Here is a 14,635-nt window from a genome sequence, read left to right as displayed (position 1 = left end):
CTCGTTCCTCACGCTCAGCCTAGGGGAGCCCAGCCATGGGGTTACTGGTTATCTTTCCTTCCTCCCCAAACCAGTAAGTGAGAACTCCGAGCAGATACCTTCCAACCGCGTGCTGGAGAAAACTCCTGAGGCCTGAGTTTTGTTCCTGAAGGAAGAAAGGAACCGTAACTGAAGCAGACAGACCCTGGGTGCCCTGCACAGGGTGCGGGGAGCGCCTGCAGCGTTTCTGCCAAAAGGAGCGCCTACAATTGTATCCAATCTTCTCACCAGGATCGCGGCGGACTGGGGAGGACATCTCCGAGGCTCACAGCTACTAAGCTTTTAAAATACAGGCCATAAAGTCTATAAAACTGTTTAGAAAAAATTTATTTGAACATATGGAAGGAAAACTTAGAGACCCCAATAAAACAGAGACGTTCCTTTCCCTACTGATGGGGGCCACGCTCACAGGTTCCCCCGACCCGTGGGGACCAAGTGCTGGGTGAGAGCTTGCCATGCCGGCGGTTCAGCCTTGCGCTCCCGGAGCCATGGGAGTGCCTTGTGCTCCTGGCGGGACACAGCCCGTCCACAAGGAGGGAGGCCAGACACGTGTACTCGCACACGCTGCTCCTCCACCAGTGCTCCGACGGCACAGGCTCAGGGCGTGTGTCCGCAGTGACACCCCAGACCACAGGTTCACAGCCCTGGCAGCTTTTAAAGATGCCCGCATCGCTCCGCAGAGGGCTGGACGTTTCCTTACATCGATCCCATCTGGACTTTTACGAATGAGACGGGTAGGAGGTGCTTGGACGGCGACGTCGCAGAACTTCCGCACCGACCCGGTTCTGTGGTTCTGCAGCGAGGAGGGGCCGCCCGGCTGCCCCCCGAGCCCTCTCCTATGGATCGGTCGTCCTTTCCTGGGAAGGCTTCCTCCAACCAGGCATGGAAGGCACGGTGCCACTCAGCGGTTCGCGGGGGCCAGCCTAGCGGATGGGCCTGAACGGGAAGGTCATGCCTGAGATGAAGGTGTGCCCGGGGTGCGTGGGCAGGGCAGGGTGGGCGGCAGGGTGGGCCGGCACAGCCCCGTAGCCCAGCGGGGGTGTGTGGATGTGAGGGTAGAACCCGGGAGGGAGCGCCGCGTGCGGCGACTGCGGCACGGGGCCCGAGATCACCAGCTGGAGAAGGCTGCAAACACAAGGAGAAGGGTTAGGATGCCAACGGTGCCAATGGTGGCATCCGCCCAACCCGTGGCGCTATGGGTGGGGGGCAGGCTAGGCTGCCGTGGTGGTCCTTGCTCCTGTGCCGGAACACACACCAAGTTTCCAGGGAGGCTGGAGGGTGGCTCATGGCTGGGTAGCAGGATGGGGGTGACCTGGAGGCAGCGGGATGTATTGACAGACTGGGGCCTGGAGAGGCGAGGGGCCGTGGTGGGCAAAGCCGGGATCCTGCCGGCAGCGATGGGGAGGGAGGGAGGGGGCCTGTAGTCCACAGAAGCTCTGACACAGCCTTGGCGTCTGTGGCTTGGGGACCGTGCAGGTGTGCACTGGTGTCAGCCTCACCTGTCCACACCTTCGGGGGCTGTGACTGAGGAGCCACAGCAAACAGGACAGAGGGCCACGCTTCTCCAAGTCACTCCTAGTGACCGAGTCCTAACTGAATTCCAAGCAAAGCCACACAGAAGGTGGCTTTTCACATGACCCTGACGTCCAGAGTCCTCAGGAATGGCCCCGGCCTGGACCAGCCCTCACCCACTTTCAGGGCCCCCTCCTGCCCCACTCCCCTCCCCAAGCCCCTCCCACCCTGGCCTGCGCTCCGCTCTCTGTGGTTCAGCACTTCAGCAGCCTCTGCCTCCAGGAAGTCCTCCCCGCTCCTGAATTCAATGTCGCCTCCTATGCTGGTCCCTTCTGAGACCCCTTGAAGAGCTTCCTCTCATTAGTCTCATCCTATCTAATGCCACCCTCCCCTCTCAGCACGATCAGCAGAGCGTCCTAACCTTCTCTCCACCTCTAGCTTGTCCGGACTCAGCCTGAAATAACCAACTCCCCCGGTTACGCCCCTTCAGGACGGAGGGCCCCTCCCCAGCCCTGCCCTCCCCCTGGATCCCCCGGCCTCTGTGCTTTGCTCTCCCAGCCTCACCCAGGGCCGTGGCTCTGGCTGGGTCCTGTCTCTCGAGTGTGTACACTGTCCCTCCACATCACCAAACCCCGCCTGCCAGGTCCCGTTCTTGCCCACCACTTGCCCCTCAGCTTCCCGGTCCCACGAGGCCACACCTTCCCTGCATGCTGTCCTGCTTGGCCCAGAGAAAGCCCACCCCGACGGGCCACTTCACCCTTGGGCGACTGACTATGGTTGGCTGCTTCCTGGAGCTCTGAGATGAAGCGGGGGGCGGGCCTAGGTCTTTGGCAGAGTGACCCTCACTCTCTCCCACCCACCAAGTACAAAGTCTGGTACCCTGGGCCCCCAGGAGGGGCTCAGGCAGTAAACCCAGGTGTGAAGAAATCTGGTGCCTTTTAGTGGCTTGAAGCTCTTCTGACTCTCTTCACTATGTTTTAATAACTACTACGGTTTAATAACTCTGGGTAAGAAATTCAAGGAAACTAAGCAAACGAATCAGTAAGTCTAAGGAGGGAATACACTGCGGAGGCAAAATGTAGGTCACATGCTCGTTTGAACCTGCACACCCTGCCACAGAGAGAGGGGGTTTCAGGAAGTTTCTGGTCTAGTCCAGAAGACAATTAACACAAACGGAACAATCAGAAATCAAAGAGGCAGTCCAAGTGACTGTGGGCCACTCTTTCCCCATGTCAGTGTCAGGCTGCCCCCGGGGGACTGGGGCCCAGGGCTGTACGTGGGAGCAGCAGCTACAGGCCCCTGGGGGGGGTCCCCTCGGGGCTGTTATAAGTTCCAGAGGATTCCCACGGGGACCCCTAGTTGTAACACTGAGATGATAAATGATTCATACCCTATCACATTTTAATGCCCTGAAAACATTAAACATTACATAAAAGCTGTGCACAAAGAAGGAAAAGGTTGCAAAGGGATTAGTGCGAGGAAGTGAAGAGGTGCCACGTGCACTGGCGATGTCCTCAGACGCAGGAGACTTTCTTGGAGGGAAGAAAGGAAAGAAGGAAGGGATGGAGGGAGGGAGACAAAGGAACAGTGTGGGCTCCCGAGGGCGAGGTGGCCTCTGGACAAGCTGTCCACCCTGCCGATGTCACTTCTCAAGGTGGACCGTTTTGTTGCTCCAGAAACCCCCGTTTAACCACCCAGATGCCTGCCTGGAGCTACCTGCCCCTTAGGGCCCGACGCCAAGCTCCCGGCCCTCTGGCCGCAGCTCCTCTCCTGTCAGCCCGGGAAGTAGTGTCTGGCCCATCTTCTGGCCTCAAATTAAGCCTCTGCTCAGCCTGCCACACCTGCCCCACCGCCGGGCCCCGGCAGGGCTGGTGGGTCAGGCCCTGGGCGGCTGGGAGCACACACGGTGCCGAGGGGCCCAGTGGGCTTGCTCACCCTCTGTCTGCACTGCCTGCCAACGCCAGCCCTGGAGCCCCACTATCCACCTTAAAAACCAGTGCGACCCTCTGAAGAAAGAACTTGGCTGTTTTCATTCCTGTAAACCATGCCCAGGAGCACACAGCAGGCAGCAGGGCAGTTCTGCCTTCAAGGATAAACATCTCCTCACACGGTGGCCACAATTACTGTTTTTAGTGGACACATAATGTTCCATCCTTCTGATGTATCACTACTAACTTACTAAGTATCCCCAAGCTATGGGATGGTTAGCTTGTTTCTGACTTTTTGCTACTGGTAAGACTGCCTTTGCATGAAACATTTTTGTGCACATAGCTTTTTGCTTCTTAGCTTCAGTGAAATTAATTCGATTAAGAGAAACTCCTGTTACACAAATAACAGTAAAAGTTACAGTAGCTAACGCTTCTTAGGTTATTTACATGTCAAGTACCATTCTAAATGCTTTCTATGTTTTTACTCAATTAATCCTCACAAAACTCCTATGAGGGGAGCAGGGCCGGGGAGGCAGGGGGACCTGAGGCAGGTACTATTGTTTTCTTGATTTTTATAGAGAAAACAGGGGTAGTGGGAACTTGCCCAAGGTCTTACAGATAGAAGTAGTAAGGGTGGAATTCTCACCAGAAGCTGTTAGGACCACACAGTTCCTGCTTTTCACCACTATTACCACTGCTTCCCCCCACATCAGGACAATAACGACCACTTACGGAAAGACTCCCGTGTGCTGTGGACAAACAACTTTGCAAACACCACCTCATTTACACCTCACTACAACCCTGGGAGGCAGGTGAATTACGGTCCCCATTTTACAAGGGGGGAAACCAAGGCAAAAGAGTCAGCCCCGGCGTCACAGCAAACCACAGACAGAACCACGCTCAGAACCCGGTCTTTGCCACCCGAGACCAAGGCGCTGGCCTAACTGACACAGTACTTCCGTGAGGGCTGTGCGATCAATGTCGCCACAGCACATGCCATCACCACGACCCACACGCGTGCTGGCTTAGTGAGCAGTAAAGGCCCCCGAGTTCGCTGCGGCTTCTCCCTTGACGCCCAGAAGGACGGCCACTTTTCTTACCTCGTTGATGGACTCCCTGCTTGGGTCTCCTCTCCTGTGTTATGCTATCACATCCATTCCCCCACTTACTGTCAGGTTCTGGGGGGCCCCTTATTCACAGACGCTCTAGACCCTGCAAACCAGCTCTCCCCAAGAAGCCAGGACAAGGGGTCCGCCCTGCCTTGCACCCCACCACTCCGTCACCCACCCCCGCCCCCGCCCAGCTAGAAGTCTTGGGAGGATACTTACTTATTATGGGGCAGCCGGGAGCACAAGGTTCTCAGGTCATCTGAAATGAAGGAGACACAGAATTAAGGAACGGCCTGGAGATGACGAGGTGAGAGGTTTGCTGATGTTCCAGGATGCGAGCGAGACAGTAACAGTACCTCATGCTCACCTTCCTAGCACCATTTAGAAGCGGGGCTCTCTTTTTCTTCCATTTTTGCTTTAACACACGCCCTCAACAGAAGACATCACTTAGGAAAGGGGGCAGCTCTACTGGTAATTTGTCAGATGGCTGGGAAAAGGCCCAGAGACAACAGATCAGACGCCCAAGGCTAAGAGCGAGATAAGAGGGAAACCCATCTCCAGGGACGACTGCATGGGCCTCAGGCAACGTCTGTGAGCCAGCAGTCAAAGAGCAAACAGAAGTGTGTCATTAGCATCAGATCATTCTTCTGGGCGAGTTTAAGCACTGAAATGCAGAATTAAGGAGCCCTCTGAACAGGTGATGGGAATGGTTCCTGCACTTAAACAGGTGCATTTCATTGTACGTAAATTATGCTGCAACGCAAAAGAACTGCAGAAAAAGAAAAGATTCCCTAAGAGGAAGGAGATTAAGCCATTATTATCTGTGCTCTGGAGGCATCCCCAGGCCTGGGCAAATCAGCCAGGAGACACCCAGATGCCACGGCCACGGGATTCTACCTGGGCATGTCCTGCAACTTCCGCCCACCTACCCTGCGTTCACTGAGAGGAAAGAAGTCCTAAAAGCGGAAAACAGCCCTTGTCCAGGAGCCCCGATTTTCTTTCCGGCGGGTGGTGGTGACCCACCCCCGGGAGGCCTGGGCAGGCAATCACCCACCTCTCGTGCACAGCAGGGCTCCAGAGGCCATGGCCACCTGCAGAGCCTGTGCCAGCCGGTCCAGGGAGAGCTCGATCTCCTGGGAGGCGTTGAGGGGGTTCAGTTCATCCGCCAATCTGTTGATCTCCTCCACCAGCGGGACCATGTGGTCAAACAGGATGAGCCCCAGGCGGCCGTACAGGTTCTTCTCAGTCAAGTGCACCTGGAGCATCATGAGGACCTGCAGGACGCTGAGGTGGAGCTTTGAGTACAAGAGGTGGGAATCTCTGTCCGTCCCCCCCGAGTCCTTGGTGACTTTGGCAGTGACGGGGCCATTGGCTAAGGGGGGCTTCTTCTTCCTTTTATAAGCCAGAGGGGCCTTCACACACCAGCGGATCAATCCAGTGAGCGGGGTGAGCTCTAAAAATCCTATTGGGAGATTGGCTGCGATTGGAGTATTTAAAAAAGTGATGAGAATCAACCTCGGGTCCTCAAAAATCCAGTTGACAATCATCTCAAGCAAGTCCAACGGTGGGATGAGATCGTCTGCAAAACAAAGTCAGAAGGGTCTTCAGCCCCATGGACAGGAGACAGGGACAGACAGACCTTCAAGCTCACAGTACTCATCACCCGACATCCAGACGACGCACCTCTGTCCTCACCTACCCTCTGTCTCCTTTCCTGGAACGTCCCCTCCGAGAGGGCTGGGCTCTCATCCGACTTAGGAAGGCCTGGCCATGGTTGGGCTCAACACATTAAACCAACAATTCCCTAGAACTCCATTATGCCTTGTGATCCTACGTGTCAATTTAAATAAAAGTCCACTATCTGTGTCCAGAACTACCACCACCACACTTCATCCCTTCCCTTGTGAGTAGGTTTCATCCCTGTGTTTGGTGTCCCCTCAGTGGTACGGTGACAGCTACGGGGGCCATCAGGGAGCAGCTCAAAGTCCAGACAACGATCTGTCCGCTGCCAGGAGCCATCCCAGCCCCAAACCTGGAACCTCTAAGCAAGGCCTGGCCTCCTGTGAGTCCTGAGATCTAGTACATTCTATGGCAAGACAGAGAACAGTAACTTTAAAGACAAAAGTTGATATTTATTCTGAGTTTATGACGTGCCAGGCACCAGGCTAAGTCCTACCACAGATGAACTCACTTAATCCTCAAACAAACCTCTATTATATAGAGGATGAGGAAACTGAGGCACAGAAATGTTAAATCATTTTCTCCAGACTCATTAAAACTACGTGGTGGGCCCAGACCCGACCCCAGGTGGCCCAGCTCTTACCACTAGGCTACACTGCCCATCCTGGGGTCAGCGGACACTGCCCTTAGGCTGTGTGTGCGTGGGAGCGGGTCCCCAGCCTCCTGCCTCTGGGGCTGTGCACACCTCAGCTCATGAAGCTGGGGATGACGGAGCCCCTTCCGGGCTGCTGAGGTCCAGAGCCAAGCATGAGAAGAGAGACTGAGGGGCAGAGTGAGCCCCGTGTTGGTGTGAAGTCTCCAACTGCTCTTCCTCAGGAGACACTGGCCTTTCCCCTGGGACTGTCTACTGCTTGGGGGCTGACCCATGCCCTTCCCTTCTGCTACGAAATGACGGTGACAAGAGGGAGTTGTCGTCTATGACCTTTACTTGGCAAAATAAACAGTGGTGACCCTGTGTCCGGCCCCTTGACTCCCCGAAACGTTTCTGTCTGGGACACGCCAGTCTCAGGCCCGCTCCTCCAGCAACCCAGCCCCTCCCCCGCCCACACACGTCTAGCTGGGGCATCTCCGGAGCCTGAAGGTGGCATATGCACACATGCTGTGTACATGTGTGCTCGGTGAGTACACGTGAGCGTGTGCACTTACGTGAATAATCTCCATAACCTTCGTATGCAGAGACCCAGGTTCCCTGTGACAATGGGGCAAGAGGGTGTTGTTCGGTTAGGTAAGCCCCTTCCGTTTCACAGCTTCGGAGGCACACACGCCCGTTAGCCACAGTACCAAGAGCAGCGGCAAGCACCTGCTGCCAGCGGACTCAGGCCCACCCTCTGGGCCACCACTATGGAGCCAGGGATGTCCGTATCTCCAACCTCATCCAATTGTACATATAAATACATGGCTCTCTCTCTCTCAATCCTACCTCGACAGAGTGGTTTAAAAAAAAGACTTGACATGTCAGACTGGCAAACTGACTTAAGAGAAAAATACCACGTCTCATGTCCATCCTAGAACGTTAGTGGTATTTTCCGAACATTATTTCCTTCTCCATATGTTAATGAATCCATTCCCAATGTTAAGGTCAATTTCTGTCCTTGTCGCCCTGGAATAACCGATGACTTGAAAGAGCAACTACAATGCTGCAAATCCTTCCTGTGGGAACACAAAAGGCCTAAACACCGTGCCTAGCTATTAAGAGCTCTTGAGAAGCCTCTTAGGAGAGTGCCAGGGAAGACTCCACCCCAGCAGCGGGGCGCCCACAAGCCCTGCCACCCATCCCAGCGAGCGGCACGCAGCGACCAAAGCAAAGTATGCAATTACACGTGGGTGTGACACGCACTTAAACGTTCACGGTAGGTCCGTGTGAACTTTCTCAAGAGAACTAAAAAGTCTAACGGCAAGGAAGAGAGTTACAAATAAAAGGAGAATCAAATACAATCAGGGTGCTGGCAGGAGACCAATGCTGGACTGAACAAAAGTGGAGAATGCTGCTAAGGCTTTCCAGCAGCTGGGTTAGCTATTAGACCAGGAGAAGAAAGAGGCTACCTGCCAGCCCTCTGAGCGGCCAGAGCTGAGGGCAGAGGAGGAACCTGAACTAGAACAGCGGGCTTCGGGTCTGCCTCAGCAGAGAAAGCTGCTCACGAGGGCGAGGCCTGTACCTTCCCCAGATGCAAAGCAAGGGCAGCAGCCCTAGCCAGGGGCCGCAAGGGCTGTGGGGGTCATTCAAAGACACAGATGTAGAAGGACTCAGTGCTTGTCAATCCATGTTCCTTGGAACCCACTCCTGGGGGAGGAAGGTGGGCAGCAGGGCCCAGTGGGTGGGGTCTGAGACCCCTGCCACAATTCAACCAGAGCTGGTCAACTCTTGGTTTTCTTTATTGGGGGGTCCAGAGGGCTCTGCTGCTGGACAGGGACGACGGCCATGGGCTTCTCCCAGCTGAAGTCAAATGCCATCTAATGGCCTGCCTGAGGCCCTCTCCTGGTACCTTGCTAAGGAAGTCTCAGAACATCACCCACAGGCCAACAGACACGCTTGCCTCCCGGCGCAGGAAGGACACATCACGGCCTGGGTAATATTGTTGCCACAAATGTTTAACTTGAACCTTTCATAAGGAAACAGACAAAACTAAATTGAGGGACATTTTGCAAAACAACAGGCCTGAGCTCTCTAAAAATGTCAATATCATAGAGATTTTTTTAAAGGCTGGGAACTGCTTTATTTTTGTTTTTAACATCTTTATTGGAGTATAATTGCTTTACAATGGTGTGTTAGTTTTTGCTGTATAACAAAGTGAATCAGCTGTATGTATACATATATCCCCATATCTCCTTACTCTTGCATCTCCCTCCCACCCTCCCTATCCCACTCCTCTAGGTGGTCACAAAGCACCGAGCTGATCTCCCTGTGCTATGCAGCTGCTTCCCACTAGCTATCTGTTTTACATTTGGTAGTGTATATACGTCCATGCCACTCTCTCACTTCGTCCCAGCTTCTCCTTCCCCCTCCCCGTGTCCTCAATTCCATTCTCTACGTGTGTGTGGGAACTATTTTAAAAGGACCAAAGTGACGTAACAACCATGTATGAGCCTTGACTGGATCCCGAATTCTCCTGGTCCCTCAAAAGGGGGGAAAAAGGCTATAAAAGACATTATTGAGACGATCAAGGAAATCTGAACAATGGCTAAATATATGCGATAAAAGTATTCTGTCAGTATTTAATTTCTTACATGTGATAATGGTATCATGTTTGTGTAAGGGAACGTTCTTGTTCTTAGATACACATTTAAGTACTTGGTACCTGACACTGGCAACAAGCTCAAGGGTTCAGGAAAAAAATACTTGTGAGTGTGTATGTGGAGAGAAGGGGAAAGAAAGAGAGAGCAAAAGGAAAAGAGAAAAAAAAGAATATATGGCAAATGTTAATAACTGGTGAACCTCGGTAAGAGATACACAAACCTCTGTTGTAACATTCTTGCAGCTTTCCTGAAGTTTTGCAATTTTTCAAAATAAAAAGTCGGGAATAAAAAAGCAAGGCATGGGGACTTCCCCGGTGGCCCACTGGTTAGGATGCTGTGCTTCCAATGCAGGGACCACAGGTTCAGTCCCTGCTTGGGGAACTAAGACCACACATGCTGAGTGGTGTGTTCCACAAAAAAAAAAAAAAAAGCAGGTCATGTCTGGGGAGAAAGCCACATCTGTCCCAGACACCAGACCCTTCCTTATTAGCTGTCTGCCACCCGGACCATTCTGAGTCAGGCAAATGGGACTCACTAAGGAAAGTTCCCTGTTAGCAAATTCCAGAGGTGCAGGTGGCCCATCCCTTTAGCTTTCAGCCTGAAATAAAATACACATTTCAGAGAGAGAGAGAAGAAAAAAAAAAAAGGCCATCCGCTGGCTGGGTGTTCAGTGCAAATACAACTAGCAATCGGCCGAAGCCTCCTTAAGGGTAACAATCTGCTTAAAGTTTACCTGACGACAGGTCATACAGCGCAGTGACTGAGGTTATGAACTGGCAGCAGAAGCGAGGGCTGGCACTGAATATCTGCTTCAGCGTCTGAACGGATCCCGGCACCAGACAGCAGTAGTCATCCACGAGGGCCCTGGCTAACCGCACACAGTAGACCACAGGCGTCCGCTGGAAAGAAGCCACAGTCCACGTAACTACAGGTGTCGTGAGCCAGGAGACTAGCAACTATGTACACGTGGTGAAGATCAGAACTGGCAGAACCCCTTCCAAGAGGGGAAGAAGACGTTAACAGCTTACTTTGAAGCAGAGATTGGCAAATGAAAGCCCACAGACCAAATCCACCCTGCCACCTCTTTCTGTAAATAGTTTTATTTAAACACAGCCCTGCTCATGTGTTTGCTATTGTCTCAGGCTGCTCCTGCACTACAAGGGCACAGCTGAGTAGGGGTGACAGAGGTCATATGACCCGAGGGACTTCCCTGGTGGTCCAGTGGCTAAGACTCCACGCTCCCAATACAGGGGGCCCGGGTTCGATCCCTGGTCAGGGAACCAGATCCTGCATGCCGCAACTAAAGATCCCGCACGTGGCAACAAAGATCCCGCATGCAGCAACTAAGACCCGGAGCAGCCAAATATTTTTTTTAAAAAAGAGAGAGATTATATGACCCGAAAAGCCTAAAATGTTTACTATCTTGCCCTTTACATGAAAGGCCTGCCGACCTTTGAAGTTTACTTCAGAAAACATCATTCCTGACTTCAAGCGAGGAAACGACAATTTTTGTAACCCTACAGGTGAGACTCCAAAGGTAAAAATTACCAGTTGGTACCACTTTGATGTGACTTAGGAGAGCCTGTGAACTATCACATGATTTAGAGCAGTACTTTGTCAAATTTTCCTACAGTCCTTTCCTATTACGGATTCCGTTAATACGTTTGAACCCTACATCACCACCCTCCCGTCTTTTTCCTTCCCACTCAGATGCCCATCTGTAGCCACATTTAACCATTGTTCAGGATGCTACAGTTTCAGGGCTACAACACAGCCTGCAGGGCAAACTGCAAGGAGGCATCAGGCCAGATTGTTCATTCACGCACCAAACCAGCCATCTCCACCCTTTTCTCTGGAGGAAGCTGCAGCCCTACACCCCAGTGTGGCAAACCCTGACCCAAGCCACAAGACCCTTTCCCGTTGTTAACATCTGCTTTCACTTTGCCAAAATGCCAGCGCAACAGCACCATGAGAGATAAATGGAAAATTATATGATGAATTTCAAGATGCTAAACTTGACTTCATCAGGTTGTCAAGGGATAGAGGTAATCTTGACATTAAATACAACACACAAGATTTATTCAGGTGTCCCAGAAATCAGAATGGTGGCCATTAAGGTACAGATTCCCTTGAGATTTACCTGTGTATTACAAAGAACACAATATATTTTTACTAGCCAAATTTTTTTTTTTTTTTTTTTTTTTTGCGGTACGCGGGCCTCTCACTGCTGCGGCCTCTCCCGCTGCGGAGCACAGGCTCCGGACGCACAGGCTCAGCGGCCCTGGCTCACGGGCCCAGCCGCTCCGCGGCACATGGGATCCTCCCAGACCGGGGCACGAACCCGTGTCCCCTGCATCGGCAGGCGGACTCTCAACCACTGCGCCACCAGGGAAGCCCTACTAGCCAAATTTTAAAGATAAATAAGATCACAGGAAAAACTTTTAAATAAATTGAAAAAAACCCAAATGATGTCAAGCCCTTGGGAATGAAGCAGGTTTGAAAAACTGAATGTAGTAAATTTTGCTAGCTTAGCTGAGGATGTTAATCAAAAATTTGAGTTAATAATTACTCTAAGTGGATTATGAATTTTTCAACAACTGAGTAACGAAAAAGCAAAACAGAATAGATCTTCCAAAAAACTATCTAACACGAAGTCTACTATGAAAATACTTTTTTTTTTTTTTTAGATATTTAAAAACACTATAGAAGGCTCCTATGTCCATATCCATTAGAAGAGCCATCAGCTTTGAAATGGCACCCCGGAACAACTCCCATGTTTACTGATCTAACTGTATAAAAAACAAGCAAACATTGCCACAGTTTGACACATAGTGACCTTAAAAAAAAAAAGAATCCAATCTTTGAGACTGCATGCATAGCTGTTTTCAAAATCCTACCTTATTGTTTTCAACTAAGAAAAATTAATTTTCACTTATTCTGAACATGGAGCCTTCATTTACCGTTACAAACTACTGTTTTCTCAAGAATGGTGATCACCTGTATATACAGGTGTGGGGTATCAGCATACAGGGCAGGAACATCAGGGAGATAACATATGGAAAAGACCTCTCTAGAAATCCAATTAAATTAAACTTCCTGACACGAAACACCTCTTCAGAGACTCTCAGAGATGCTATCTCTAGAAACGTACCTGGAGCCAGGAGGCTGCACATTCCAACACTGGGATTCGACACACAGCCACTGCCATGGAGACCAGCTTTCCCAACAAGCTCATTCGGCTGTCATCGGCTTTGTTCCCTTGGGGGCTGAAAAGGGATGAGAAAATAATCTGCCGGACAGAGTCCTTGGTTTGCTCCTGGAAATAACTGCACATGATTTCAAGAAGTTGGAGCTCCTGAAGTGAATTCAATCTCTGTAAAACAAATCCAGGAGAAGCGATGAGAAATTCGGCCTATTAATTTCACACAGTGAGAAAACAGAAAACACTGGTTTCACCAGGGAACTTTTCACCTCCCTAAAGCCCGGGTCCCACGGAGTACTCTCTACTGTTAATCTCGAGAAATACCATTCTACGTCATTATGCATCACCCTAGGGGGCTCAGGATGACCTACAGCGGTTTGAGATTCTCGGTAACAGGCCTTTAAAGTCTCTTCCTTTAACACCATTGAGACATGGTTGTCACAAGCCCCCCGCAAAACGGGCATTTTGGCCGCTGCTGAAGGAGCAAGGCCAAGGGTGAGGACGGAGCCCCCGATCCGAAGAGCGTTTGTGGTCTGGCCGACGCTTGTCACCGAGAAGGAAAAAGGAGCCGGAGTTTACTTATCGGGGACGCGGCAGCCAGACCCGGCGCACCTTGGGCTGCGCGCCGCGCTCCTTGGGCACCTGGAACACGAACTCCTCGAGCAGCTCCACAGGGCCCTTGTCCACGATGGGCAGCGGCGCGCTCTGCAGCTGGCTGCTGAAGTAGATGTCCAGGTGGTACAGCACCTCCTTGGCGGCGCTGAGCGCGTCGCGGCGCAGGAGCGAGTGGCGGATGTCGCTCATGGTGCCACCTCTGCGGCCGGGGCGCCGGGAGCGCGGCGGGACTTCCGCCCCGGGCCCCGCGGACGCGCCCGCCGCTGCCGAGACAAAGAGGCCGCGAGTCGGCCTCCGCCCGCCGACCCTGGGCCTGGGCCGCGGCGCCCGGCCGCTCCCCGCTCCCCGTTCGGGCCCGCTCAGGGGGCCACCGCCGCCGCCGGCGGCCAGCGGGCGCCCCGGGTGTGCGACTCCGGCGCCACCAAGAGCCCTGGGAACCCGATGCCGCGGAGTCGAAAGGCGGCAGACGCCGACCGCGGCAACGGCGGCCCGCAAGGGCCAAGCGCAGGCGGTGGCGAGGGCCCGCCCCCTGAGGGCGTCTCCTGGCGGCTCGGCCCGCGGGCGCGGAAGGGCCCCGCCCCTGAACCCCGCCCCTGGGCCCCGCGACCGCCGAGCGGGTCCCGAGCTGCCGAGCTGGGGGCCACATCCACCAGAGAACGCAATCTAGGTCTTGTACGCGCCCCCCAGCCCCGCAAGGCCCGCCCGGAGCTCCCCTTGCTTTCTCTGCGCGGCGTTCAAAGCCTACACATGTGATTTCATGGAGCTTTTCCAAGGATAGGGTGGTGGTGCAGGGCCGTGGCTCAGGCCCCAGCCGTTCATCTTTAACGCTATATCTAGTCTGAACTCGGGGCTGCGACGACAAATGATGCCTGCCTGCCTGCGAGTCCCTATTCCCCAGCCCCCTCCAGATGGGCCCCGCCTAGCCTGGGAGGGCCATAGGAATCATGTCTCCTGCGCCTGACCACTACGACCTCAAAACCCTCAGCACTTTCTGTGAATCTCTTTTCCTGCATTCATCTCTGCAATGAATGAACAGCGGGGCTAGCCTGGGATTTTAAAAACAGCAGAAATGACTTGAATGTGGCCACAAGAGGCCAGTGGAGGGCAGGCCAGAGGCCACAGGAATGAGCCTTCTGTAAAAGGTCCATTCTGGCCTGAGGGTGGGCCTAGGAGAGGATGCTGGCTGTGGTCAAGGAGATGAAAAAAGCCAAGGCGTTTCCCAGGGAAAGATGGAAAGGACATTAAAGAGGGTGCAG

General features: G+C 53.1%; 1 protein-coding gene across 5 annotated transcripts; it reads right to left on the bottom strand.

The window, feature by feature from the left end:
- Positions 1-348: 348 nt before the first annotated feature.
- INTS15 (integrator complex subunit 15) lies at positions 349-13,873 on the bottom strand. Of its 5 annotated transcripts, none has more exons than XM_060122439.1 (6): positions 13,377-13,871; positions 12,714-12,935; positions 10,296-10,461; positions 5,643-6,167; positions 4,808-4,847; positions 349-975 (listed from the first exon to the last, which is right to left on the bottom strand). In XM_060122439.1, the coding sequence occupies exons 1-6, from the start codon at positions 13,566-13,568 to the stop codon at positions 963-965; spliced, it is 1,158 nt and encodes a 385-aa protein (XP_059978422.1). In that variant the 5' UTR covers positions 13,569-13,871; the 3' UTR covers positions 349-962. The 5 variants fall into 5 exon arrangements, with proteins under 5 accessions (XP_059978422.1, XP_059978420.1, XP_059978419.1 ...); XM_060122437.1 differs by having other exon boundaries at positions 349-1,164; positions 13,407-13,870; XM_060122436.1 differs by having other exon boundaries at positions 349-1,164; positions 13,377-13,868.
- Between the last annotated feature and the right edge of the window lie 762 nt (positions 13,874-14,635).

This window comes from Lagenorhynchus albirostris, chromosome 15 (assembly GCF_949774975.1).
Source record: "Lagenorhynchus albirostris chromosome 15, mLagAlb1.1, whole genome shotgun sequence".
In the NCBI taxonomy this organism is placed as follows: domain Eukaryota; kingdom Metazoa; phylum Chordata; class Mammalia; order Artiodactyla; family Delphinidae; genus Lagenorhynchus; species Lagenorhynchus albirostris.
The sequence above is the reverse complement of the archived record's forward strand: the minus strand, read 5'-3'. Positions and strand labels throughout refer to the sequence as shown.

Coding starts and splice junctions, on each gene's coding strand:
- INTS15 (XM_060122436.1), bottom strand. CDS start 13,568: ATGAGCGACATCCGCCACTCGCTCCTGCGCCGCGACGCGCTCAGCGCC. Junction 12,936..13,376: donor AGCGCGGCGCGCAGCCCAAG/GTGCGCCGGGTC, acceptor TTTGTTTTACAG/AGATTGAATTCACTTCAGGA. Junction 4,848..5,642: donor AGCCCTGCTGTGCACGAGAG/GTGGGTGATTGC, acceptor CCTTCATTTCAG/ATGACCTGAGAACCTTGTGC.